Source organism: Eleutherodactylus coqui, chromosome 5 (assembly GCF_035609145.1).
Source record: "Eleutherodactylus coqui strain aEleCoq1 chromosome 5, aEleCoq1.hap1, whole genome shotgun sequence".
NCBI lineage: Eukaryota > Metazoa > Chordata > Amphibia > Anura > Eleutherodactylidae > Eleutherodactylus > Eleutherodactylus coqui.
In genome coordinates, this window is record NC_089841.1 from 53,520,001 (window position 1) to 53,545,901 (window position 25,901).

The 25,901-nt window shown below is 39.5% G+C and overlaps 1 protein-coding gene across 1 annotated transcript in view; it reads right to left on the reverse strand.

The window, feature by feature from the left end:
- Window positions 1-18,280: 18,280 nt before the first annotated feature.
- Window positions 18,281-25,901, reverse strand: part of ONECUT2 (one cut homeobox 2) — a 61,073-nt gene continuing 53,452 nt past the window's right edge. The window contains exon 2 of the mRNA XM_066601834.1: window positions 18,281-18,567. Within this exon, the coding sequence (XP_066457931.1) occupies window positions 18,281-18,567 (287 nt within the window). The remainder of the gene's footprint in view (window positions 18,568-25,901) is intronic.

Sequence of the window (25,901 nt, forward strand, 5' to 3'; positions counted from 1 at the left end):
TGCCTTTTAGTACAATTTTGGCTTCTCACTGCAGTGAGGAGCTAATACAACGCATCAGTCTAATACAATGCATCACTGCCATTGATTTCAACAGGAGTGACGCCATCTATTGCACTTCCACCCCTGACCACTGATGCGGACGTCTGGTCCCGCCGCTCTGACAGTAGTGCCAGAAGATCAGCTAATTGGTGAGGATCCTGAGCGATGAATTCCTGCCAATCAATTATTCAAGACATATATTTAGGGTAGGTCATCAGTAGTAAATGTCCAGAATACCCCTTTAACAGGAGAAAAAGACTTGGCAAGGACAACCAGGTAGGAAGCTCCTCTGATTAAAAAACAGCAGATTTGGAAATTCTTTTAAAAGATCTACTATCAGTATATCTGGATTTATTCTATGGCTGATAATTAGAAATATCTGTCAGCTCTTATTGATGGTGGATTAAAGAACGTTTACGACACCAGTCAGATGTGTGAACCTCCAAACTGTCAGGTAAAGAGGGGATATAAAATTCATAGGGTATATTTATGCATTTTTGATGGCTGTGTTTTTTAGTTTTTTCAATACTGATACATCTATGTAATCGGAGCGTTCATACAGAAAACAAATCATCCAATACAAGTGAATTAAAGCTGTTTATTTGACATTAATTGCAGAATTTACAGCACTACCATTTAATGATAGGAATTAAATAATCAAAGAAACCAATTGAAGCAACATTGCAGACAAAACATTCATGTGTAAGAATGATGGCATCATACAATCAAATAAATAAAAAACAATAGCAAAATACAAAATATTTTTTTCAACACTTTTTTTGACTTGCTAGAAGTATTCTGGGGTTTATCCAAGGATTTAAAGTGCCCCAATGTATTGTTGGCAACCCAAATATCTGTATTCAATCAGTGCAGTTGCAGAAAAAAAGTAAAAAGTTGTAATAGGCCCATTTACGATTCTTCAAAAAAAAAAACATAAATAGACAAAAAACTGTATAAAATGCCTCGAAGAGAAAAGGAAATTACACTTGAAGCAAAGCCCCACCATACATTGTGACAACATGATACCCTTTGGCAAAAAATATAAATAAAGTAAAGTATTTAAGCTAATGTGCTACTAGTTATGACATAATGCCAGTTAAAATGCAGATTTGTTCCATATAAGAGAGAACTTTTTGAAATTCACTATATATATAATTTGAGGTCTATAGGTTAATCCTGGACAAACTCCCAATATTCTATGACTGTTGTGCTTTGTCTCCACTTTTATCTATTTATTCCTTTTTTGCTAATCTATACAAAGTAAAAAAGGGAAGCTGATATTAAGAATTTCCGATTTTTCAACGATACAGCAAGCTTAAAAAATGTAGCACCAAACCCTACCGCCCAGGGGTGTAACTATAGAGGGTGCAGGGGATGCAGTTGCACCCGAGCCCAGGAGCCTTAGGGGACCCATAAGACCTCTCTTCTCCATATAGGGAGCCCAGTACTATTAATAAAGCATTATAGTTGGGGCCCTGTTACAGGTTTTGCATTGGGGCCCAGGAGCTTCAAGTTACACCTCTGCTACCGCCTATCAGGAAGCTGCCAAATTGGAAGAGCCACAATGGTGATAATTAAAAAGTATTTCTCCACCACTAATTGTTATTTACTCAGAATTTTCAATTTCTAAGTTTAGCAAAAGTATTTTCTTTATATTTTTGTATTTGTTCTCACATCCTATTGTGTCCCTCCTGGAAGATTAGTGAGACACAGAGGCAATCAGCAGTTAAAACTCTCTCATTTGATTACAACTGCTTATGCATAAAGGAAAAGTATAGAAGCCGCTGTGCAGGTATAGATATATATTCATCTATTGGTAATAACTTTGTTGACCGTGCATGTGTTATGAATGGGGAAAGCGGAATAAGGGCGATCGGCCTGTGTAAACAGGCGTTCATCTATGTAGGACAGTCTGTTTACTGAGAGTAGAGGTGGGCAACCAAAATGATCTCCTCCCCACTTCGCCTGCTTTTATTGAGCAATGATCGATACTGCGTGAAAGCACAGCAGCGATTATCATTGGGACAATTGTTGGATGCTGAAATGCTCGACAATCATCTCATATAAAGGCCCCCTACCCACTTCCAGACACTTTTGCTGGTGGCTTCTCCTGAGAACAAAAGGATCAAGCATTAAAATTCAACAGGCTTGATCCTTCTTTTCTCCGACACATAAGACAGCTGATCCCACTGAAACATTGGGTCAACTTTTTGCTTATGTTTACGGTGGACTTTATAGATTTAAAAAGGTTTTTCTAATCACATCAATGACATTTTGTCTCTTAATTGTCAATTAGATATACCATAAAAGTTTTTTAAGTGATGATCTAACTGCTAAAGCTGCAATTGAGCTTGAGAAGAGGGAATCAAACTCCTAAGGAGAAATAGTCATTACTTTCCATTAAAGTAGAAGCTATATAAGAAAAGGAGGACCCACTCTGATTAGCTGTGCACTGGCCAATGTCTTTATGCATTGAGCTAATTTTTGGAGGAAGCAGACAACTCAATTCCTACTGCGTTAGCAAGACTTGGTATTACAGCTTCAATGGGAACTTGGGATGCAATACCAAGCCTGGTCATTGCAGTGGGAATTGAGCTGTCTGCTTCCTGTAGAAATCAGCTCAATACATAAGGGCAGTGACCAGCAAACAGCTGATTGGCAATGGTCCTTGGTGACGGCTTCTCCCTCCATAGACTATTGATGGCCTATCCTGTTATAACCGGACAACCTTTTTAATGGGCAGTCACCACACAATATGGAACCCTTTTCCCAGAATTATTGTCAGTCTTAGTAATAAGAAATTGTTTATGGCATGTATGGTTGATGTGCCAGGCAACTGTATAATATTAGAGCCTCTGTAAACTGTGAAGTGTTGTTAACGTGAGGGCACTATGAGATATATCATGGTAGTCAACAAAATAGAACAGTCATATGAGTAAAATATACTTAAGTAGTTAATATACTGTAAATGTTTCAAAAATGTTTTGGAATATCAAAAAAAAATTCTCTTACATGGAACAAAATTAGTAATTCTACAAATTAACAGCAGTTGATCAATGACACTGATGATAAAATTAGTTGCTAAGTTGTCCCATTGAGTCATATGGCTACTATGCCAATACATCATGGCTGAAAAGTTAACATTAAGTTGCAGTGATAGTCATTATTTTGAGTTAATAAGATGAGCACCTAAACTGCAAAAACTCTAATATGAGCACAGACAAAATTTGACCAAGGGATGGTCCACTCCCACAGATCAATATGTGCATCTAGTATCAGCTGCAACTATTAGGTGAAATAGCTAATATAGACATACCAATGTAACAACTTTTACCCCCCCCCCCCTTCTTTATTTCAGCTAAGGAGCTCAAAATTTAAATTTGTGTTCATATTATAAAGTTTGAGAACTTGACAGCCATATATACTGTATATGAAGAGGAATATTTGGCCACATTTTAAATTATAGCTTCAGACAAAAACAGAAAATTCAGCAATAGGCTGGCCATATGCAATAGATAGCTGTCTGCTGATATTAATAACTGTCCACCACTATCTTGGTTAATGCCGCCATACATATGCAAGAGTGGTTGAGCGTGCATGTGTTTCGAATGTTGGAAGGAGAGAAAGCTGATGCCAGACTCTTCTGCCAAGGGCTTAGCTTCCAGAGAACAATAAAATGGGGCAATTGTCATCTAACTACCCAATCCTTACTTCTCTCAACATCTGCCAACTGGGAAGAGTTGGTATACCTCCATACAAATTAATTGATTTGCTGGACACAGCAACATTGGCAGATGCAGCATTTAGACATCTAAAGCGTATGGCCAACTTCAGACCTCAATAGATCTCAAAAAGTTTATTTATCCAAACATTTGCAGAAATCTCACTGTCCTTTACCAGGCTGCAGCCAAAACCTGTGTCGGCCCATTACAGATATGACATGAGGCAGCTGGCAAACAGAGTAGGAAATATTACAAAAGCTAACCACGGCAGTATTGTTTCCAGTGTCGCCTGCGAGGTGCTCCATGTCAGAGTTTCTTGGCTGTCATGTTGCCACAACCAACACAGGCTTAATCGCAGACACGTTGGGCACTATGTAAATCTATGGGATTGGTCAAAAGCTGAATTTTCATGTTATACATTAAAGGGGTTATCCAGCCCCCCAAAATATTATGAAATTGGCTCGGCCTGCTGTATAAAAATAAAAAAACTCACAGAACTCAATCCCCTGACCTAACTGTTTCAACTCTACCAGGCCCCATGCTGCTACTTCCTGCAGTAGTAATCACATCACCAAAACACAGACATGTGACCACTGTAGTCAATCACTGGCCAATCACAAGTGAGTTGGTGATAGGTGGCAGCCGTCACATGTCCCTGAGCTGGTGACATCATTGCTGTTGAAGGAATCTAGAGAGCAGCTGGGGATCAGGCATTGTTGAAACTGGAGTGGCAAAGGATCAGGTGAAGTGAGTAAACATTTTTTCTATGTTTTAACAGCAGGCTGAACACATTCTAATATTTGTTTGGCTGGTTAACCCCTTGAAGTAAAGTTCTTGCCTACTTTTTACTTATTCCACTTCAATGGGACTGAGCATACAAAATACTATTACTGTCTAATAATTATAAAAGGAATCCTTCAACTTAATAAGATTTTTTTTTCCACAAGAATCAACACATTAAAATTACATACAAATTACACCCGGATTTGGCAAATAAACAAAAAACTCAGATTTGACACATAGAAATTTATATATTTACGTAAACAATTCGATTTCGCATTTTGGTACAAGTCTTAAAAAGAAATTTACAGAAAGAAAATAACAAAAGTTGCATTAGAGGAAATGAAGGACATTTTGGATAAAGCTTTGCCCACGATCAAAGTGATGGAAAAATGTTATTTATACATTTTACACAATTTGCCCTGTCTTCTTTATGGTCCAGTTAATTGTGTGGCTAAATAAATAAATAAATAATGAGTTTCTTTGGCAAAACAGCGAATGAAATATCAGTCAACCACCCATTACATTAAGGTAAACATTCGGAATACTGGAAAAATAGAACATAAAATGTAGTATTCTAAATTGAAAATCAATACACGAGCATTAACTTAGATGGCATTTTCTTTGGCAAAACTTGGCGCATGTTTGTGGACCGTATCTGTATACATTGTACATAAATGTGGCCGGATACACGTCAACTGGTGGTGATGGAAGAAAGTTTGGTAACACTGGAAATGTCAATGTATACATGAATATCCTTGATTAAATCTATTTCTTTGGCAAAAAAGTGACATATATATTAACACGCACATATACAAATATTAACATGACATTAAATAGGAACTTTCAGCAGACAGAAAAGCACATGAACCTTTGGTATTTTTAGCTGTTGATTTGACTGCCCCAGTCATATTGTACAGTTAGTGAAAAAAAACGGAAAAAATCTGTACAAAAATTAACTTTATTAGGAACAAAATAATGAGGTTGTGAGGAGGGATGAAAAAGCCAATGCTGACATGCAAGATGTGAATTAATCTGTATTACGAGAAATTTGCATATAATTTGGGGTAAGAGTTCACCCTATCTAAGATGGTTCAACTATCTTGATATTTGGTCTAAAGGTGTTCAAGGAGTACTACACTAGATAGATGATAAATAATAGATCAGTGGGGTTTCCATTGCTTGTCCCCTTACTCCATCCAGCTACAAAGTAGAGTATGATTGCAATCATGGGTATTGCCAGTCCATTATGGGAGTGACAGAAACAGCCAAATACTCCAGTGATTGGACCTTTATCAATCTGACATGGATCACCTGCCTAGTGGATTGGTGATGTTTCAGACAGGAATACCCCTCTAAAGAGGACAATACATGATGCAATTTCTCAGCATAATGCCAGAAATAAGTATCAAGAATGTTGAGATATTGAGTATATTTAAGCATGCCCCTCACGATACAAGTGGCACCTACAATCAGAAGGTGTCTCATTGATCATTGGTGTATTGCCAACATCAAAGAGATGAAAACCCATTATCAAAAATAATAGGAGTTTTTGGTTACATCTCATCGATTACGTCTTGGACTTTTACTGTTAGAGTGGCCTTGTGTGATCTTACCATGTATAAGGAGATATAGATCACTTCTCATAGGGAAAGGGAAGACTTGCTTTTCCTCAAGGCCAATAGCACCTTGGAGTCTAAGAATGGAGGAGATGTCTCAATGTCTGAAACTACGATCAAGATATCTTAAAAAAAAGTACCCAACAATAATAATGGTGTCAGGGTATTGATGGGCATAACCTCCATTATAATAAGACTCTTACTGTATCATTTTATTCTATGAGGCCTTATGGCTATCTCACGCTACAGACGTACAGGCACCAATGGATAAAGAGCAAGTTGTAGACTTCAAATTAAGGAAAACTTCTGAAATTACCCAGAAGTCATAGCAAAGATGGCCCTAATTAAAAATGGCACAATGCAATGTATAAAGATAGTCTCTGGTATTTAACATCTTAATGATAAACATTATGCTTTGCTATGGGGGCTGAAGTATTGACTGTAAAGAATGAAATCTTGAGAATTACAAAAACGTGGTACAGTTCAAAAAAAGTATGGTGTATTCAGTGGCAACGATCTATGGGTGGTAGACACCGATTAGCTGCTGCTATACATAGGACACTTTATGCATTGGGTATCAGGTAGATATCGTATGTGCACTTGTTTTATGTATGAAAGTTTGGTGATACTTATGGTGGTCTTGTGATTTATGTACAAGTAAAACTTAGAATTAATTAAATATTGGACCCAGTACAATAAAGGTACATTATAAAATATACCCCATTTGCCATCTTAGTAGCAGTTTATTTTTAAGTCCAAAATTCTGTGCTGATTCATTTTTAAAAATACTGTATCTTTAAACCACCTGGAGCTCCATTTAATCCTATGCGTAGCTACAGCATTAAAGGAGGTCATCTGAAGAAGTTTTTTGCTCTGTATTGCGTAAAAACATAAAAAAGCATATGCATCCCACCAGATGCCCCAACGCTCCATTTTTGATGGGCTCCCATGCACTCTACTTCCTGCTGCAGTGATGGTGTCCTGCATATGATTGCTAGAGCCAATCATCAGCTCGCTTCGACAAGTGATTGCTGTAGTGGTCACTAGTGATGAGCAAGTATACTCGCTAAGGGCAATTGCTCGAGCGAGCATTGCCCTCAGCGAGTACCTGCCCGCTCGAGACAAAAGGTTTGGGTGCTGGTGGCAGGCAGGGAGCTGCGGGGGAGAGCGGGGAGGAATGGAGGGGAGATCTCTCTCTCCCTCTCTCCCCCCCGCTCCCCCCTGCTGACTGCCACTACTCACCGGTCCCTCGCGCCGGCACCCGAACCTTTTCTCTCGAGCGGGCAGGTACTCGCTAAGGGCAATGCTCGCTCGAGCAATTGCCCTTAGCGAGTATGCTCGCTCATCGCTAGTGGTCACATGTCCCTTTGTTGGGAATTCATTGCTGTGGCAGAAAACAGTAGGCGGAATATGCCTTCTTTTATGCTTTTACATCCAGAGAACTTTTCAAGAAACTTTTTTTTTTACTTATGACTATGCCGTTAAATAAGATTCTAGTGTGTACAAACACCACTAGGGGGAGCTAGGGATCTTTTACATACAGACTTGAGTTGACTGGAAGATGTTCGCAGTACGCTCTAAGCTCTCTTTCTCTCATTGTGACTAAAAGCAGTTCGCATTGTATTTATTAAATCTACTCTTGAAGGTGATCAAGGACGTTGGAGCTCGGTAACTGAAAAATGGAGCTCCAACCCCCGTAGAGGTGTAATATGAAATTTATCAGCAGAGTTATAAACCTATTTAGGTAACCAAAGCCCAAATGGTGATGAAAGATGGACGTTCACTCCAGTGCACGGTGTAACAGTATTAAATGATATAAGTAATAGAGATGAGCGAACACCAAAATGTTCGGGTGTTCGTTATTCGTAACGAACTTCCCGTGATGCTCGAGGGTTCGTTTCGAACAACGAACCCCATTGAAGTCAATGGGCGACCGGAACATTTTTGTATTTCGCCGATGCTCGCTAAGGTTTTCATGTGTGAAAATCTGGGCAATTCAGGAAAGTGATGGGAATGACACAGTGACGGATAGGGCAGGCGAGGGGCTACATGGTGGGCTGCATCTCAAGTTCACAGGTCCCACTATTAAGCCACAATAGCGGCAAGAGTGCCCCCCCCCCCCACTGTCAGCATAAAGATCGTCCTCCTCTGGCACAGCTGTAACAGCTGTAGCAGAGAAGAACGATGTTTGCCCATTGAATTCAATGGAACCGGCAATACAGCCGACTCCACTGAATGCAATGGGCTGCCGGCGATCGCAGGATGAATGGTCGGAAAGGGGTTAAATATATAACCCCTTTCCTGCAATTCATCCAGAAATGTGTTACACTAAAAATATATACCGGCGTATAAGGCGACGGGGCGTATAAGACGACCCCCCAACTGTCACCTTATACGCCGGTAATACAGTGGAGCAAAGAATAAAAAGCATTACTTACGTTTTTAGATGATCTGCGGCGCTCCTGCAGGCTGTCACTCCCTCCTAATCCACGGCAGACAAGCTTTCTCCACGAAAGACTTTAAATCCCTGCCTCCAGAAGCACATGTGCCTTCAGCCAATCACAGCCAATGACAATGATGTCATTGAATGGCTGTGATTGGCTGTGTTTCTGGAGGCGGGGATTTCAAGCCTTGAAATCCCCGCCTCCAGAAACACAGCCAATCACAGCCATTCAATGACATCATTGTCATTGGCTGTGATTGGCTGAAGGCACATGTGCTTCTGGAGGCAGGGATTTAAAGTCTTTCGTGGAGAAAGCTTGTCTGCCGTGGACCAGGAGGGAGTGACAGCCTGCAGGAGCGCCGCAGATCATCTAAAAACGTAAGTAATGCTTTTTATTCTTTGCTCCACTGTATTACCGGCGTATAAGGTGACAGTTGGGGGGTCGTCTTATACGCCCCGTCGCCTTATACGCCGGTATATATTTTTAGTGTAACACATTTCTGGATGAATTGCAGGAAAGGGGTTATATATTTAACCCCTTTCCGACCATTCATCCTGCGATCGCCGGCAGCCCATTGCATTCAGTGGAGTCGGCTGTATTGCCGGTTCCATTGAATTCAATGGGCAAACATCGTTCTTCTCTGCTACAGCTGTTACAGCTGTGCCAGAGAAGAAGGATTTGTCTTCTATATGTTCTCAATGGGGTCAGCGCTGCTGCCGCTGGCCCCATTGAGCGCATATAGAATGCATCCATAGCGAGCAGCGGGAGGGGCAGACTTTCATATCAGGCGGACACCTTATCTCCCCAGCCACTCACAGCAGGGGGGTGGTATAGGGCTTAAACGTTGCAGGGGGAAGTTGTAATGCCTTCCCTGTCTTTATATTGGCCAAAAAAAAGCGCTAACGTCTCAGGGAAGAAAGTTTAATTTACCAGAACACCGCATGGTGTTCGTTACGAATAACGAACATCCCGAACACCCTAATATTCGCACGAATAGCAAGCTCGGACGAACGCGTTCGCTCATCTCTAATAAGTAAGTATTCTGAATTTGGGTTACATCAATAAGATTGTAGTGACCAAAGAGGCTTTGAGGTCCAGGATAACAAGGGAATGTTATATGAATCTAATTGGAATAGACGATTCTTGGGCTAATATTGACTGTTAATAAAATAATAATATGAAGCATGGGTGTGTACAATGAGCTGCTACTTGGGGGAAACAGATACAATGAGGGTATAATGATAATTCATTTTTAGGAATGCATGACTTTTGGATCACAACAAATGTAAAAAATATCCATTTAAACTGTATCTGTCCTATAGATTAATTTTTAACTGAATTATTATAAATACTGGCTTTGCCTAAAAAAAATGGCTACCTTTTAAAGAGACAGATACATTTTAAATGCTTAGCTTTCGGCTAGAAATATTTATACAGCAATACAGAACAAGCTAAAAACGAAGTAGCACAAATGTTGAAAATATTTGTATTTTTTCAGTTAAAAAAGGGAAAAAAAATTACAATAAATTAACCCCTTGCAGGCTGGAGCCTATTGCTCAGCAATACAAGCTCACTTGACTAGCCACGAAGGGTTTAATACAGATTGTTTCTTCAGCAAAATAAGAAAAACTGTAAACGTTTGGGCTCTATTTCTGCAACTCTTCCCATTTATCGAATAAATAAATTATGTAAAAAAAAGAAAACGAAAAAACAACGTACATCATTTCATTATGAAGCGCACCTTCTCGACTATTACAAAAGCACAACCTAGAACGTATAAAGCTTTTTTTTTCTTGAAATCACGTTTACTAAAAGAAACAGCGAACCATTTATTACATACGCTATAATAACATTACTCTAAACACTATTATCTATGAGGTATATCTGAGAAAATTCGGTAAGGAATTTGTGCGGCCTACCTGCGTTACATCGCTGCCTGTTTTCATTTTAAAGCTTTGAAACCGTAAAAATATCAAGTAAAACAATCTATACACAGTAGTAGACATTGACAAGACAAGGGGATTCCAGGGTAGGAGGAACTTTGGTATTATTACTTTTGTTTTTGGTTTGTGTTTGCTTCTTTTTTATTACATTTCTGTTTTTTGATGGTATTCTTTGCAGAAAAGTGAATTCATTCCATGTAAAATATCCTGGTAAGGTATGGAAAATAGGGATCTACAGTTGTAGAAATGTATTTGGTTCAAGCAAGGCACTCATACCACAGTTATATTAAACTCGGAGTGTGTATATCTCTGTAATGGGGTTTATTCATACAATTTTTGCTCGGAAAGTAAAAACTTACACCAGTGGCCCATGGTCTAACTTATATATAAGAATGCGAGGCTGATTTGGACATTATTTCAAAAAAGGTGATGGGTATTATAACACCGAGTTTTTATCTATCAGTTGTGTCCGGAGTATGTTTTTACACCAGAACCGGACGCAACTGATGCCATTTTGGTGCAGTTTTTGCCCCAATCCGACATCTATGAATAGCTGGCCAGGAAAACACTGCATGCAGTGTTTTTCTACCCGGTTCAGTTAGGCAAAACTGATGCACCAGATGCCATTACCTGTCCCATAGAAAGCTATGAGATCAGATCTGGCATCAGTTTCCTTCTGGCATTTCACTACAATGCCAGAGGGAAAAAAAGCAGAGTATCTGACATATTAGAGCCCAGTCTAATTGCAGCGAACAAGGACGCGGACTGCACCAAAAACACATTGGCTCAATTTTTGGAACTTACATGGACTTTTGCACATGTTACATGAAAGATTCAAGACCTAGCTTATTTCTCAAAGAGTTTGGTTATACATGTTCAACCACTTTTACTCACTCATTTATTTTTAGACCTGTCCAATTCGAGGTGGGGGGGGGGGGGGGCATTTTTTTTGCTGCACATCAATAAAGCCAGCAACCTTCAACACTTTATTTTTTTATGTCTATATAGAATTGCCATTATGTCCATTTTATTACTGATACTTATGGAGTTTTAGTTTATTTAAATCTGTCCTATTAAACAAATCAGAATATATAAAGTATTTGTAATTCTATTTATATGGAATGTGATGTAATTAAAGTGGGACTTAGGGCTTAGTCAGACGGGCGTTTTTTGCCGCGATTTGCGGATCGCATGACGGATGCGCATCCGCAAATCGCGTGACCGGTGCGCGCAAGTCGCCCGCAAATCGCCCGAAAATCTGCTCCTAGCCGCGTTTCATTAGAAACGGGCCGGAGCTGTCCAGCGCATTGCATTCAATGGAGACGGCAATACAGCCGTCTCCATTGAAAGCAATGCGCTGCGGGCGAGCCCGGGATGAATTGTCGGTAAGGGCTTAAATATATAAGCCCTTACCTGCAATGCATCCTAAAATGTGTTAAAATAAAAAAAAATTGCATTCTCACCTTCTGCCTGCAGCTCCGGGCAGCCGTCCTGCAGTGGGTGTGAAGGGGGTGTGAGTCAGACCAGCCCCCTGATTGGCTCAGCGCTGAGCCAATCAGAGGCATGCCTCACTCACACCCATTCATGAATTCATGAATGGATGTGAGTCAGACCTGCCCCTGATTGGCTCAGCGCTGAGAGGCAGCAGTCACTCACCCATTCATGAATTCATGAATGGGTGTGTGAGTGAAACCGGCCTCTGATTGGTCAGGCTGTGACCAATCAGAGCAGATCATTCAGCAGGCGGGGATTTTAAAGCCCCGCCGGCTGAATAGTGCCGAGAAGCAGTTCAGGAGAACTGACAGCGGCCGCGGCTGGACTCCGGCTGCAGCGGAAAGGTGAGTATACAATTTTTTTTTATTTTAACACATTTTAGCATGAATTGCAGGGAAGGGTTTATATATTTAACCCCTTCCCGACAATTAACCCCGCGCACGCCGGCAGCCCATTGCTTTCAATGGAGCGGCTGTATTGCCGCTCCATTGAATTCAATGGGCAAACATCGTTCTTCTCTGCCACAGCTGTTACAGCTGTGGCAGAGAAGAATGATTTGTCTTCTATATGTTCTCAATGGGGTCGGCGCTGCTGCCGCCGGCCCCATTGAGCGCATATACAGAAGCGAACAGGAATCGCAGATCGCAGATAGGTGCGATCTGCGATTTTTTGTTCTATAATTTTTCGGACGAGCGCATAAAAAGCGCTCATGTGTCCGATACCATTGCGAAGCAATGGTTTTAAAAAATCGCCGGACGCATGCGCATGCGCAAATCGCACGAAAAAACGCCCGTCTGACTAAGCCCTTATGGAAAAAGTAGTAAGTCTAAAATTAAATATAGAAATAATACTAAGAACAATGGGTTAAAAGAACTACTAAAATGACACAATGCTTATTAGAATCATTAGCAATGCTTTTATGTTTAGTTATTAAATCAGAATTTCGAAAAGCGACAGAAGATTTGCTTTGATCAAGTGATTAAATGATTGTGTCTGATATTAAATACAAACTTATTTGGTTGCTTAAATGGACCTTGGAAGAAATATTGTCTTTCTTCGTGTTTTCATATTTGGTTATTTTGAGGTGTTCTAACACACAAAAAAAGCATGCTGCAAAAATCTGGACTGATCAGTATCAATTTGCCTTATGCATGTACAATTTTGCTTGATGCAGAAAGTATAACTGTAGCAACCTTTAACTTGACATTAACCCTTTCCAATCCAATTTGTACCCTGGTTTTCCTAGGGGGCTTACTCTTTTTCTGCCATTATACAACGACGCTATCTGCTGGCTAAAGCCAGTACTGCATGAGGTGACACGTTGGATAGGCTCCAACAGCAGAGAGGCTGGCAATATACATTAAGAGAACCCAGACGGACGTCTTCCAACATTGGAGCTGTACAGCCTTAAATCATAATGTCTTCAGAGGTCAGACAGTGGATTGGAAAGGGTTAAAGATGAATAGAACGCAGTGTGTTAAATGCCACATTAAAGTTTGCTGCATCTGGATGAATCTAGTGTACTTATATAGAGATGCAGCAAACATTAACTTGATATTTAACACATTATAATTTAACTACAATGCAGTAAATTGAGTTATCACGATGTGCCAGCCATGTTAAAGATTGCTAACCTGTAAGTAGGCTTTTTTGGTTAATTTATGTTTTGCTTTCACACAGAGTTTTCTTTGGGTTATCTAAGCTACAGCTGTATATATGTACAAAAATGTGGAGCTTATTTGGTGAAAGAAGGGCCTAGGATATTCTGCCATGCTTTACGCTCATGTCTAACACCAAAGGAAATAGGAATATTGAAAATGGAGCAGATGCTAGCAGTAGACCGCACAAGTGAAACAAATCTTTGGTATCTTTGGTATCATCAACACGATTTAAATTACAAAAAGGAAAAAAGTCAGTGAGGTAGCCTATTCTTGGTTCTCACTAGGAATAGATTTTCTTTTCTTATAACACACATAGTTCATTCTTGGAAGCAGCTAGTTTAAGGGTTCTCTCTCTTTTTTTTTTATTTTTGGTTTGGAATGTTTTTGCATTTTTTCATTTCCCTATAGCTTATAGAAGAAGCTGGAAAAATATAGTTTCTGAAAACAAAAAAATCTTTGGTAAAGAAAACGGGTAGTGTTGTTGTAATGTTTTCCGACATTTACAAACTTTCAAGCCATGATCCATCACTTGTCTACGAAACTTCACTCTGTTGTTTTGGTCAAACAAAATAATTTAGTGCTTAAGTTGTTTTAAATAACAAATATAAACTATACAAGCGCACCTTCTGCGAGGAAGCGGAATAATAAATTAAATAAATAAGTTGCCCTACGACATAAAAATGCCGAAAAAATATTTGTCTCCCCCTTTCATAACAAAATAGTTGAATAACTTAAATAATTTAATTACAGATCATAAAAAGATATTGTAAAATTAAATATTAAATTAAAATATTACATTTTTGGATTTTTTGGGGGAAAAAAAAAAAGTTTTGTTTCTGGAACCTGCATTGTCCCTGTGTGTAACAAAATTTGACTGCTTTGCAAAAAGCAGTAAATTAGGGACAACAAATGTATCTTTAAATCGTTTAACCTTAGTGTAAGATAAAATGAACAACAATTTTTATCTTAAATGTCAATGCAAGAATTGACATAAAATAATAGTATAATAATTATATTTTGGAGTACAGGGAAAATAAGATTAAAATATTGAGTGATTTACGTTAAATTATAAATAATTAAATATATCAATTATAATAAATAAGTATAAGCCAATGTAACCAATAAATTATCACAACTTCAAAAATAATGCTTTTGTGACAAGCAGTTAGCAATTTTCTTTTTGCTTACATGAGAAAGGGTTTTTCTGAGTCTCAATTGCCTTGTCTGTAATGCAGAAAGGACTGTAGATCTCTGTAACACAAGCAGGTTTCAGTATTTTTAGTTTTTTTCCCCACTGGTTTAGTTATTGTCAGGACTTTGGATTTAGCGTTTGTTAAAAGACATTTAAATAAAGCTATTCAACCATATGAAATAAACACATTCCTTTGTTCTTTCATGGATAATTAAACAATACCCAAGATTTCTTGAAAGTTGAACTCATCTTGGCTGTGCCCACGATATTAACTGACAGACTTTGCATAAGATGTTGGGATACTAAACACCATTTCTTGAGGATTCTTAGCTCATGGTTAAAAGAACACTCCAGGAAAAACAATGCACAGTCCAGGCCTTGGAGAGGCAACTTTTGGCCTTCTTTCGAGGTCTGAGTAGTGCTGTGCCTCTACAAGGCCTGCACTAAGTATTACAGACTTATCAATTTTTCCTGTAATATTGGTTAGGTTGGTTTCACATTTGCGGGGGGAATTCTGCTTTCCTGCTCTGTTTGGGGAGCAGAAAAGGAGAATCCCAATGACCAAATAGCTCCGTCTATGGATGGAACCGAACCGTACCGAGCGGATCACATTGACTATGGGGTCCACCGGCTTTCCGCCCAACTTTTGGATCAAAGAAAAGTGCTACATGCAGTGCTTTTTCTTCCAGTATTTTAAGACGCATCTGTGATGAAACTTCGGTCCATAGGTTCCGACACAGATGTGAAACCACCCTCAAGCCATTAGTCATTTAACTATTGACCACACTAGTGTTTTCCAATTGTGACATTTAATATACATTTTTAGGGTATTGGAAATTAATAAAAAACACAAAAATCAATTATATAAATATTATTGAAGACATTTCATCGGTTGAATATATATGATATATTCAGATTAGTATTTGAACATCTCATACTTTCCAACAGGGATGAATAAATAACGTAAATTCTGTAAGCAAAACATCAATTATGTTTGCTGTTGTAAATTATAAATTTTGATTAATAGCTCAAAAAAAAAGAAAAATCCAGCCAACTAATTTTGAAAAAATAATTTAGAAAATTTTGGATTTTTATATTTAACACCTACTTATTAATAATAAGAAACTGAAATGATTTTTGTGTAAATACCATAACAATTTTTTAAAAATTTTCTTTTGTAGGTTCAGTTTATAAATCAGACCTTATCCTAATGCAAATTTAAACCATTAAGCAAGTAAATGATCAATTTTAGTGCTAGATTAAATACAATGTTACACACCCACCCTGAATTACTAACGGACAAGCCATGGGTTAAACATTCCTCAGCCTATAAAATGGCCAGAATCCGTTGACCACATGGACTTTACCCGGGATTAGTAAGTACATTATTAACCTAGGAACAAAACAGCTGCCATCATTGTGTTTATAGAAGTTGTGTTTAGACAAAGCCCATCCCTTTAACAACTATCCCAACATCTTAGGCCTTAAATCTGTTGTCATGAGTTATTCCAAGCGGTAATATACAGTGTGTGGTGTAAAATAAACCATTTTCTTTTTCTTTGTTCAAAAAAGACAAAAGTATCACTAACAAAGCTTACTAGTGGCACTTGAAGCCATGTAGCCATGCAAGAAGACAATTATGAACTGAAAACAAAAAGTTGTGAGAACTCATCTTTGGTATTGCAGCTGTTGAGGTTCATGTCGGTCAATTCCTTGTTCTTTGAAAAAACTGCATAGGCACAAAATAAAGACAATCTTCAACTTTAAGAGGACTAAGTTGTTAGATGAAGCAGCGAGCACATAGTGTAGATTTTCTTTTCTTGGTCGCATTTTTCCTTCCAACCCTTGTAAACCCTTATTTCAGAGATCTGCTTCCTAAGGTGTGTAAGAGGTCTATCCAAACACAGTGTGTTGATACTTTTCCTGACGTGCTTCCTTTCTTTCGATGGAACAGTTTTGTTTCAGAAGAATTAGGTGCAGAAAAAAGTTTCTTTGGTTTCGATTAAGTAGTACATAAAAAAACAGTCTCAAGTGTCTTTAAAGGAACATTATAGCCTTTGGCTTTTGCTTTGGAACACAGACTCGAGTTTTCAAGGAGAGGGCCATCCACTGGTAAAACGTCAACACAAAATATTAGATTTGATTTTGAAGAATGTCTATGAAACGGGAAAGGCTGAGTGCCCAAAAGAGACATTGTATATTTTTGGTTTTCTGTAGAGTAAACTTCCAAAAAGAAAAAAAAAAGAAGGAACATATACTGGAGAGTTGTAAGCTATCTGGTTTTCTGAAGTAATCACAGTACGTTTAGGCTGTAAAACTTTTGGTTTTACTTTTTCTTTGGTTTGTTGTGTTTTTGGTTCTTTGGTGTGTACGGTACCTTCTTCTCCAGATAGAATGAAAGAAATAGATAAATGAAAGACTATTTTGGTGGCACTGAACTAAGACCTGACACAATCTAAGTACTGAAAAAAAAAAGAATTGAAATGCAGATATTTTTTCTTGTAGCTACCCATCTCCGTTACATAGATAGAAATAAAGATCGCTAAAGTGTCATGATGAAACGGCAGAAAGTAAAAAAAGGAAAAAAAGAATAATAAAAAAGTAAACAATATGTCTGGTGATCTACTGTGCAGTTAAGGTGTCTCCTGAGTAACTATTGTATCCTTAAAAAAATGCATAAACCATGGATTATTAAAGATTATGTACTGTAGTAAGGAAATAGAACAAGAGCCAGTGATTGTTTCTTGTATCTCTATAAATGAACGTCCTTTTGTGCTTAACACTGTACTTTTACAATTGTACTTGTGAGGTTTGAGAGAATTGCCTGAAAATAATACGGCTGTAAAATAGATGAAAACATTAGAAAATAAGCTTAAAAAAATAAATGAAAAACATTAAAAATAAGTCTTTGGATTTTTGACATTGTGCTCAATTATGGCCTTTGTGTAAGATGAAAAGAAGAGATGTTTTTGTAGAACTCTTGTGCTATGGATAGAATTGGATGAAACGAGTTATTGTGTTTTGCTGGCTTACATGTTAAACCTGACGCCATGGTCTGTCGAGCATGTGACGTGTTGTAATGACTTGAGTATTATTTGGGGTTTCCAATCAATGTCAAGATGTGGACTACTTGGAAAATGTCGAGAATTACTTTGCTGACCCGGTGGACTCTTCTTACCACCTCCATGGTTCCCAATGGCAGATGAGGCCTACTAATAAGCTTTTTGTTTTTCCCACTTGAGCCCAGTAGAATTTTTCACGAAGAATCAGATTGTCACCAGTGAATGGCCCCACCAATAACAACAAAAATATATTATATATATCCTTTTTTCTCTTTTTTTTTGGGTTAGAATTGAGTTGTGCCCACTAAGAAGCCATTATCCCCCTCATGCTTTGGTACAAGTGCTGGAGTTTGATGAACTTCCCCCTGTACTTAAATCGTCCTGCCATTTTTCCAAGCTCCGCCTCCTGGCATTCATGAAGAAGTTACTGACTGTAGTGAGTTCCAAGCCCAACTGCTGGGAAATAGTGATTTGCATTTCTTTGGACGGGCGCTTGTTTTCTTTAAAGATGGCAAAAAGTGTTCTTCGTTGGAGATCTGTGAAAACTAGGCGGGATTTCTTCTGTGTGTTGTTTCTGTCTTTGTTCGGTTCTTGCTCTTTGCGTTTACATGCTTTGAGAAGGAGAAAAAAAACAACAAAGTATTAAGCTGACAGTAATCACTGGGCTGAGTAATAACTAAAACTGCATTGTAAGTACACGTACGGAATATTGAGAGCTTAGAATGATAAGAATTTGGGGTAAAATTCACATTTCCCATAGAGGATATTGGTCATAATACTGTATATATTATAACTAGAGATGAGCGAGCATACTCAATAAGGCAAACTACTGGAGCGAGTAGTGCCTTATTCAAGTACCTGCCCGCTCGTCTCTAAAGATTTGGCTGCAGGCATGGGTGACAGGTGAGTTGCGGCGGTGAGCAGGGGGGTGCAGAGAGATCTCCCCTCTGTTCCTCCCCGCTCTCCCCCGCCGCTCCTTGCCCCCTGCCAGCACCCAAATCTTTAGAGACAAGCAGGCAGGTACTCGAATAAGGCACTACTCGCTCGAGTAGTTTGCCTTATTGAATATGCTCGCTTATCTCTAATTATAACTCCTTAGGCCTTAGTCAGACGGGCGTTTTTTCGCGCGATTTGCGGATCGCATGACGGATGTGCATCCGCAAATCGCGTGACCGGTGCCCGAAAATCGCCCGAAAATCTGCTCCTAGCCGCGTTTCATTAGAAACGGGCTGGAGCTGTCCAGCGCATTGCATTCAATGGAGCCGGCAATACAGCCGCTGAGCCAATCAGGGGGCAGGTCTGACTCACACCCCCTTCACACCCACTGCAGGCCGGCCGCGCGGAACTCCGGCTGCCGGGAGAGGGTGAGTATATATATTTTTTTTATTTTAACACTTTTCTGGATGAATTGCAGGGAAAGCCTTATATATTTAAGCCCTTCCCGACAATTCATCCCGCGCACGCCGGCAGCCCATTGCTTTCAGTGGAACCTGCTGTATTGCTGGCTCCATTGAATTCAATGGGCAAACATCGTTCTTCTCTGCCACAGCTGTTACAGCTGTGGCAGAGAAGAAGGATTTGTCTTCTATATGTTCTCAATGGGGTCGGCGCTGCTGCCGCCGGCCCCATTGAGCGCATATAGAGAAGAGAACAGGAATCGCAGATCGCAGATAGGTGCGATCTGCGATTTCTGTTCTATAATTTATCGGACGAGCGCATAAAAAGCGCTCATGTGTCCGATACCATTGCAAAGCAATGGTTTTAAAAAATCGCCGGACGCATGCGCATGCGCAAATCGCGCAAAAAAACGCCCGTCTGACTAAGGCCTTAAGATGTAGAATAATTCTGGGCTATTTTAACATGGGCTCATTTAAATAGTGTAAGCGCAAACATTTTGGACATTTGTAATATGTAGAGCTGAGATATCAGACACTCATTCTAGAGATTTCAACTCAAAGGCCATATTGAAATACCAAGTAACTTATGGAATACCTAATGTATTGAAAAAAAAACAATCAATACAAAACTGTTTTAGAAGTAATCAGTACAATCAATAATGTTTTTGTTGAATAAAAAACTAAAATATTCTATAAACGTTTTTTTCCCCACTGCGCCAAAAATTTCCCATCTTTGATCACAAAGTGCTATTGATTATACAAATGCTCCTAAAAGTTACCAATAAACTGTTTTTGATAATGAGGATTTTGAGGTGATTTTCATGTTTCTGATGTCTGATATCCTCTAAGAACTGCTGTGATCTGCAAGGGGTTGTTTTAAAAAAAAGCTAAGACTGCTTTGAAATCATGAAAGAAGTAATACTCATTTTACCGATCTTCTGCCACTTTTGTTCTGATGCGTACCGGAATCCTCCACCGGTTTCTGCTGACACACATATGTGACTGCTGCAGCCAATCATTGGCTGTTCTGGTCCCTGTTTTTATAAACATGTGATTACTGTAGACAATCAGTGGCTGTAGCAGTGTGATTAGTGATTGGGTGCAGTGGTCACATGTCTGTGTCAACAGAAACCAGGAAGTACAAAGACCAGTGAGGAACCCCAGGAGGCATCAGACTGAGCGATTGAGTATTCTTTCTTGTATTATTTTAAAGCACTTTAAGCATTTCTTTTTTATTTTAAGTGGATGGACAACCCCTTTAATTGAATCTCCCTACACCAGATAAATGATGGTATCAGACACTTCCATTAGTGATGTCCAAGTATATAGACAGTAATCTGCACATTTCAATTGGATAACTAATTGGAGCCAAGTCTCCCTTGGAAGCATTTGGAAATTGCCCTCGCCTTGAATATACAAATTACCTAACGTTTCTTCTAGAGGGAAGAAAATAGTCTTTCTAGTGCCAATTAATTTAGGTAGCTACCCTATAAGTCAATCTCTGACCAATAGAACCTTGAAACACAGCTAGGCATCTTAGCCAAGCCAGTGTCCAAAGGAGAGACCCTCATCTTTATACAGCTGTTTCACCGACTTGTAGGGTGACGCTAGGAAGACAGTTTTCTTCCTTATGGAGGAGAGCTAATTTGCATACTTTTTCCCATGCCTGTAACACGTCCTACCAGCCGGGTCTCTTCAATGAGAAGCGGCACTCCTCAAGTGCTCTTTTTGATGAAAGTATATTGATTGTACGCTATACAAACACTTGTACACTGGATATAACAAGCACAAAACACCATAACAACTATTACATCACAAAAATATTTCCATTTCTTTGCCCCATGGGACAGGTTTTTACCAAAGACCATCTCTGCTAATTTTTACTCTCCAAGTAGGTAAATGGCTTGTAAAAGCTGTCTCGTATAAGGTGACCAAAAGACATCAAGAATTAGGGATAAAAACACTAAGACACCATAAACAAAATACCATACTACCAGTTCACTAGGGAAAATCACTTTGTACCACAGGCCATTAGGTGAAGAGGTCACTTGCCCATTGGTTCAATTCATTCATCTCACCATGGACTGAATACAGACCACCAATAGGCAACCAAAGACTGACCACTATCAATGAGTATGATAGTCTTGACAGTCTGGATTAGAATTTCCTAGCTCCTATGCAAACCTTTGGCTTTCCATGTAGTCATGTGTTACTCCCTTCCATCTACCTTCTCTCCTAGAAGGGGACAGCAAGAGCAGAGTAACATGAGTGCAGGATCAGACTACACAAGTTTTGTTTGTAGTCTGAAACCATGGAGACAGATAGGTCTGCATAGGAGCTGTATACACTAAAACGGTAGAGTATTTTTAATCAAGCCTGCATGCAACATAGCTTCATTTTTTAATACTTTAGATGCATTGTAGCAATGAAAAATGTGTAGAAAGGTGAACACAACCATCTGATTCAAATATTTTTAATGCAACGCACATTGAAAAAAGCGTACCGAAGCGGGATCCTGCTTTTACTGCTGTGCTAAACTACGGCAGTTTATTTTTATCAGGCATTTCAGTAATTCAGCTGGAATATGGGGAAGGCAGAGCTTTTAGCCTCTTAGAAATGCTCTTTATGGCTGTTAGTGGATCTCTGGTGCTAAAAGTATATGTTATATAAAGCAGGCATATATATAGACCAAAGAGATCCAATGACTAATGGACTCTTTTATGTCCTTAAAAGCCAAACTTTGCAGTAAAATGAGAATCTCTGGCTGCCAACATTTCCTAATAATGACAACACAGTCACAATCAGTGAACAATTAAAGGACCCCCCCCCCCCCCCCTCCAAAGATATAAACAGTTCTCCTCATTGTATTGGTCCTCTATGCTGGTAACATGTGTTGGGTGACATCCACTAATTGCAGCCATTATATGGACATTGAGAGTATATTCATAAGGGGCAGTATGGTGCAGCAGAGAACCACACCGTTACAGCACCGCTGCAAGGCCATAGATACATTTGTGGTCACACAGTAATAATACGATTCACTGCTACATGATGCCATCTCATATGAATATACCCGGAGGCTCTAACCCAACTTTCTATTGACTTTAAATAAAATAATCAAGAGGAAGATAGGTTCCACCCACGCCTAACAGCTTGCTGGAGATTGGCTAATGAGGAGCTGACAGGCATCTCATTTGCATACCCAGCCACTGGCAATAAACGTGACTAACGATCTGCTAAAGCAGAGTGATGCCAGTCATGTCCCATACAAAACATAATACAAAAGCCTGATAGTATAAGAACAAGCACTTACAGGATTTCATGAAACTGGAGAATTCTGGAGCTGCGCAGTAACATCAAGTATAAATATGGAAAGAAAAGAAATAGCATTAAAACTTATATTAATGTGAATATATGACATAGTATTTACAATCTAGAGCAAGGCTCGGGGAAATGTGGAAATTTTGGGCATCAGCTGATGGCAATAATAATCTGTAATCAATTAAATCAGCTGGTTCTGTCTACACTTTACTGTCAGCCAAAAACCAGTACAGATGCTCTGGAGGGGCAACAGATACCGGTATCTATATGTTATTATATACACTATCCTATCAAAAGTAATGGAAACCCGAGCAGGAATCAAAAATAGTATTTATTTCAATATGTTGAAACTTAGTGGGGCTCGTTTGGCACTAATGACATCAGATACTCTCTGCGCACTTTGTACTAACATTTGATACACCAAGGGTGGTATTTCCCTCCAGTCATCCTGCAAACGTCTGGCAACTTCTCTCAAAGATGCATCAGCTGGTTTACAATGATACAAATGCATCATCATTGGATAGTTGAGCAATGGAAGAATGTTCTATTGAGTGACAAATCACAATATTCCATCTTCAGATCAGATGGAGGTATCTTGGTGTGGTGGGAAACATCTATTGTCTGAGTGTGTTGTGCCAACAGGTAAGTACGGCGGAGGATCTGTTATGCTCTGGGGATGTTTTACGTGACATGGTCTCGGTCCGTTGGTTGTAGTGACAAGAACCATGAACATGGAGGTGAACCTGACATTATAGACAATAATGTGCTGCCGACAATGTGGCAATACTCTGGGAATGGTCAGCCATACTTACAAAAAGGCAACGTGCCTTGTCACACATCAACGCTGTTACACTTTGGTTTGAGGATATGGATGTTCCACAAATGGACTGGCTGCACAGAATCTGACCTGAACCCTACTGAACATCTTTGTGTTGAACTGGCACATCGAGTCAGGAAATATGAGAGAACTTGCCAGACATTTGCAGAACGAATGCAGGGAAATACTAACTGAAGTGTATCAGACATCAGTAGAAGGTATGCGACAGAGAGTATCCGATATCATTAGGGCCACGTGTGTGTATAAATACTGCATATTAGTATATAGCATATACTTCATGACATTGAAAACCCAAATTGTGGGACATTTTAAAGAGGTTTGTCCAGAGTTAGATAAAAGGGTCTGCTGCTTTATCAGAAAGAGTGTCTGTCTGTTTATGGGTTTTGTCTGGTATTTCATCTCGTCTGCATTTGAATAAATGGAGCTGACCTGCAATACCAGACACAGCCTATGCACAAATGTGGTGCTGTTTCTGGAAAAACAGCAGACCCTTTTTTTCCAGTTCTGGACAAACCCATTTAATAGGATTACATCTGAAGACACATACTTACATGAATCCAGTTTGAGTTCAGCAGTGCCGACACCTCTGTTTAAATCTCAGTTCTGACATCAGGTTATTTGGTATCAAGTTTCTTCTCAAGGGCGCTGGCTTAATTATGGAGATGAGTTGAAGAGCCAGCCCCCTGAATGACATCACCAATGAGAGGAGGGGAGAAGAAGCTTGATACCACATGATCCACTGTTGGAACCGGATGGAAGTAGAGGTGTCAGCACCGATGTCCCCGAAACCATTTGAATAAATATGTGTCTTTTGGTAATGCCTTCAAGCTCAGTCCAGAAATGTTTCCAGAATAACAATCCTGCCAAAAATGAGGCTTTAACCAGATATGACATTATATAATATATTTTCCCACCAAAGACTGTTAGGCCTACAAATCTGTGTTGTATGCATGTGTATTAGGGCACCCATGCTCTTCTACAGGCCCATGCCGTACCTCCAATTTTAAATGTGGCATTGCTTATCATATTACAGAGGTATTCTCCCTTGGAGGAGAATCCAAGACCTCACAGAGGGACTACTACAGGTCTGGGGGTACGTTTCTAGGGACTCAACGTGACATTAATTAGGGTCTGTGCTAACATCTTTGCCATATGCATGAACTCCTAAGGCCCATTTAGACACAACGATTATCGCTCAAAAGCCATAATTGTTCTGTCTAAACGCGTGGCAATCATGCACTGTTCGTGCACTATTCGTTCATCGCTGATTTCTAGCAAGCTAGAAATCACTGATGATTTTCTCAGCAGACAGCACTGATAGCATTCTTTCAGCCCATATCCTGCTGGGACTTCTCAGCAGGATACCAGCTGAATGCTCCAAGAACAATGCAGCTGTCAGCGCTCCTGCTGTTTCTTGGAGCTATCAGCTCAGCGGGATACCAGTTTCAAGCTTCGAGAACAAAGCAGCTGTTTGCATATACAAAACAGCTGCTTTGTTCTCTGAATTATCAGCAGTGTCCTGCTCCACCTGCATTTAACTCTTTTAGTAGCTAATTAGCTACTTAAGAGTTATGCAAAGATGATCGCTCACAATTGTCACTCAAACTGTAGTTTGAGCGATTTTTCAGCAATCATCTTTCAGTGACCACCTTTATTCGGTGGTCTAAAGCTCTGCTGACATCTCGTTTTTTTGTTTCTGTCAAGGGTATAAGTTGGGACTATTTCCAAACGCATACCTCTGATTATTAGACAATCAATTGCATAAGTTGGCTATTGACTCTCATAGTATAAAGCATATACCGGGTAACATGCATTTTATTGTCTTGTGCCCCTCTGCATAGAAACGTTTAGCAGACTATGCTTTCCTGCACATAGAAAAAACAGTACAGTAATGCATACCGGCCCACCGACACTCATCTAGTAGACGCTAGATGCAGGGGGGCCAATGGATACATTTAGTGTGTATGCAAGCTACTAACCTAGTTTATCCATTAGCTGTATGCAAAACATCTGTGAGATATGTAGTGACCCTTATCTGTTTCTGTATTTCCCATTCACTACACTATCCTACCAAAAGTATTATAGTCTGGGGATGTGTTACATAGCATGGACTCGGTCCGTTGATTGTAGTGACAAGAACCATGAACACTGTGTAACCTGACATTCTAAATCATAATGTGCTGCCGACAATGTGGTAATACTCTGGGGAAGGTCAGCCATACTTCCAATAAGAGAACGCGCCTTGTCACTGATCCAAAGCTGTTGGTTTGAGGATTTGGATGTTCCACTATTGGACCGGCTACACAGAGTCCCGACCTGAACCCTACTGGACATCTTTTGGACGAACTGGAACGTTTTGCCAGGAAATATGTACAGCATCCATGTTCTT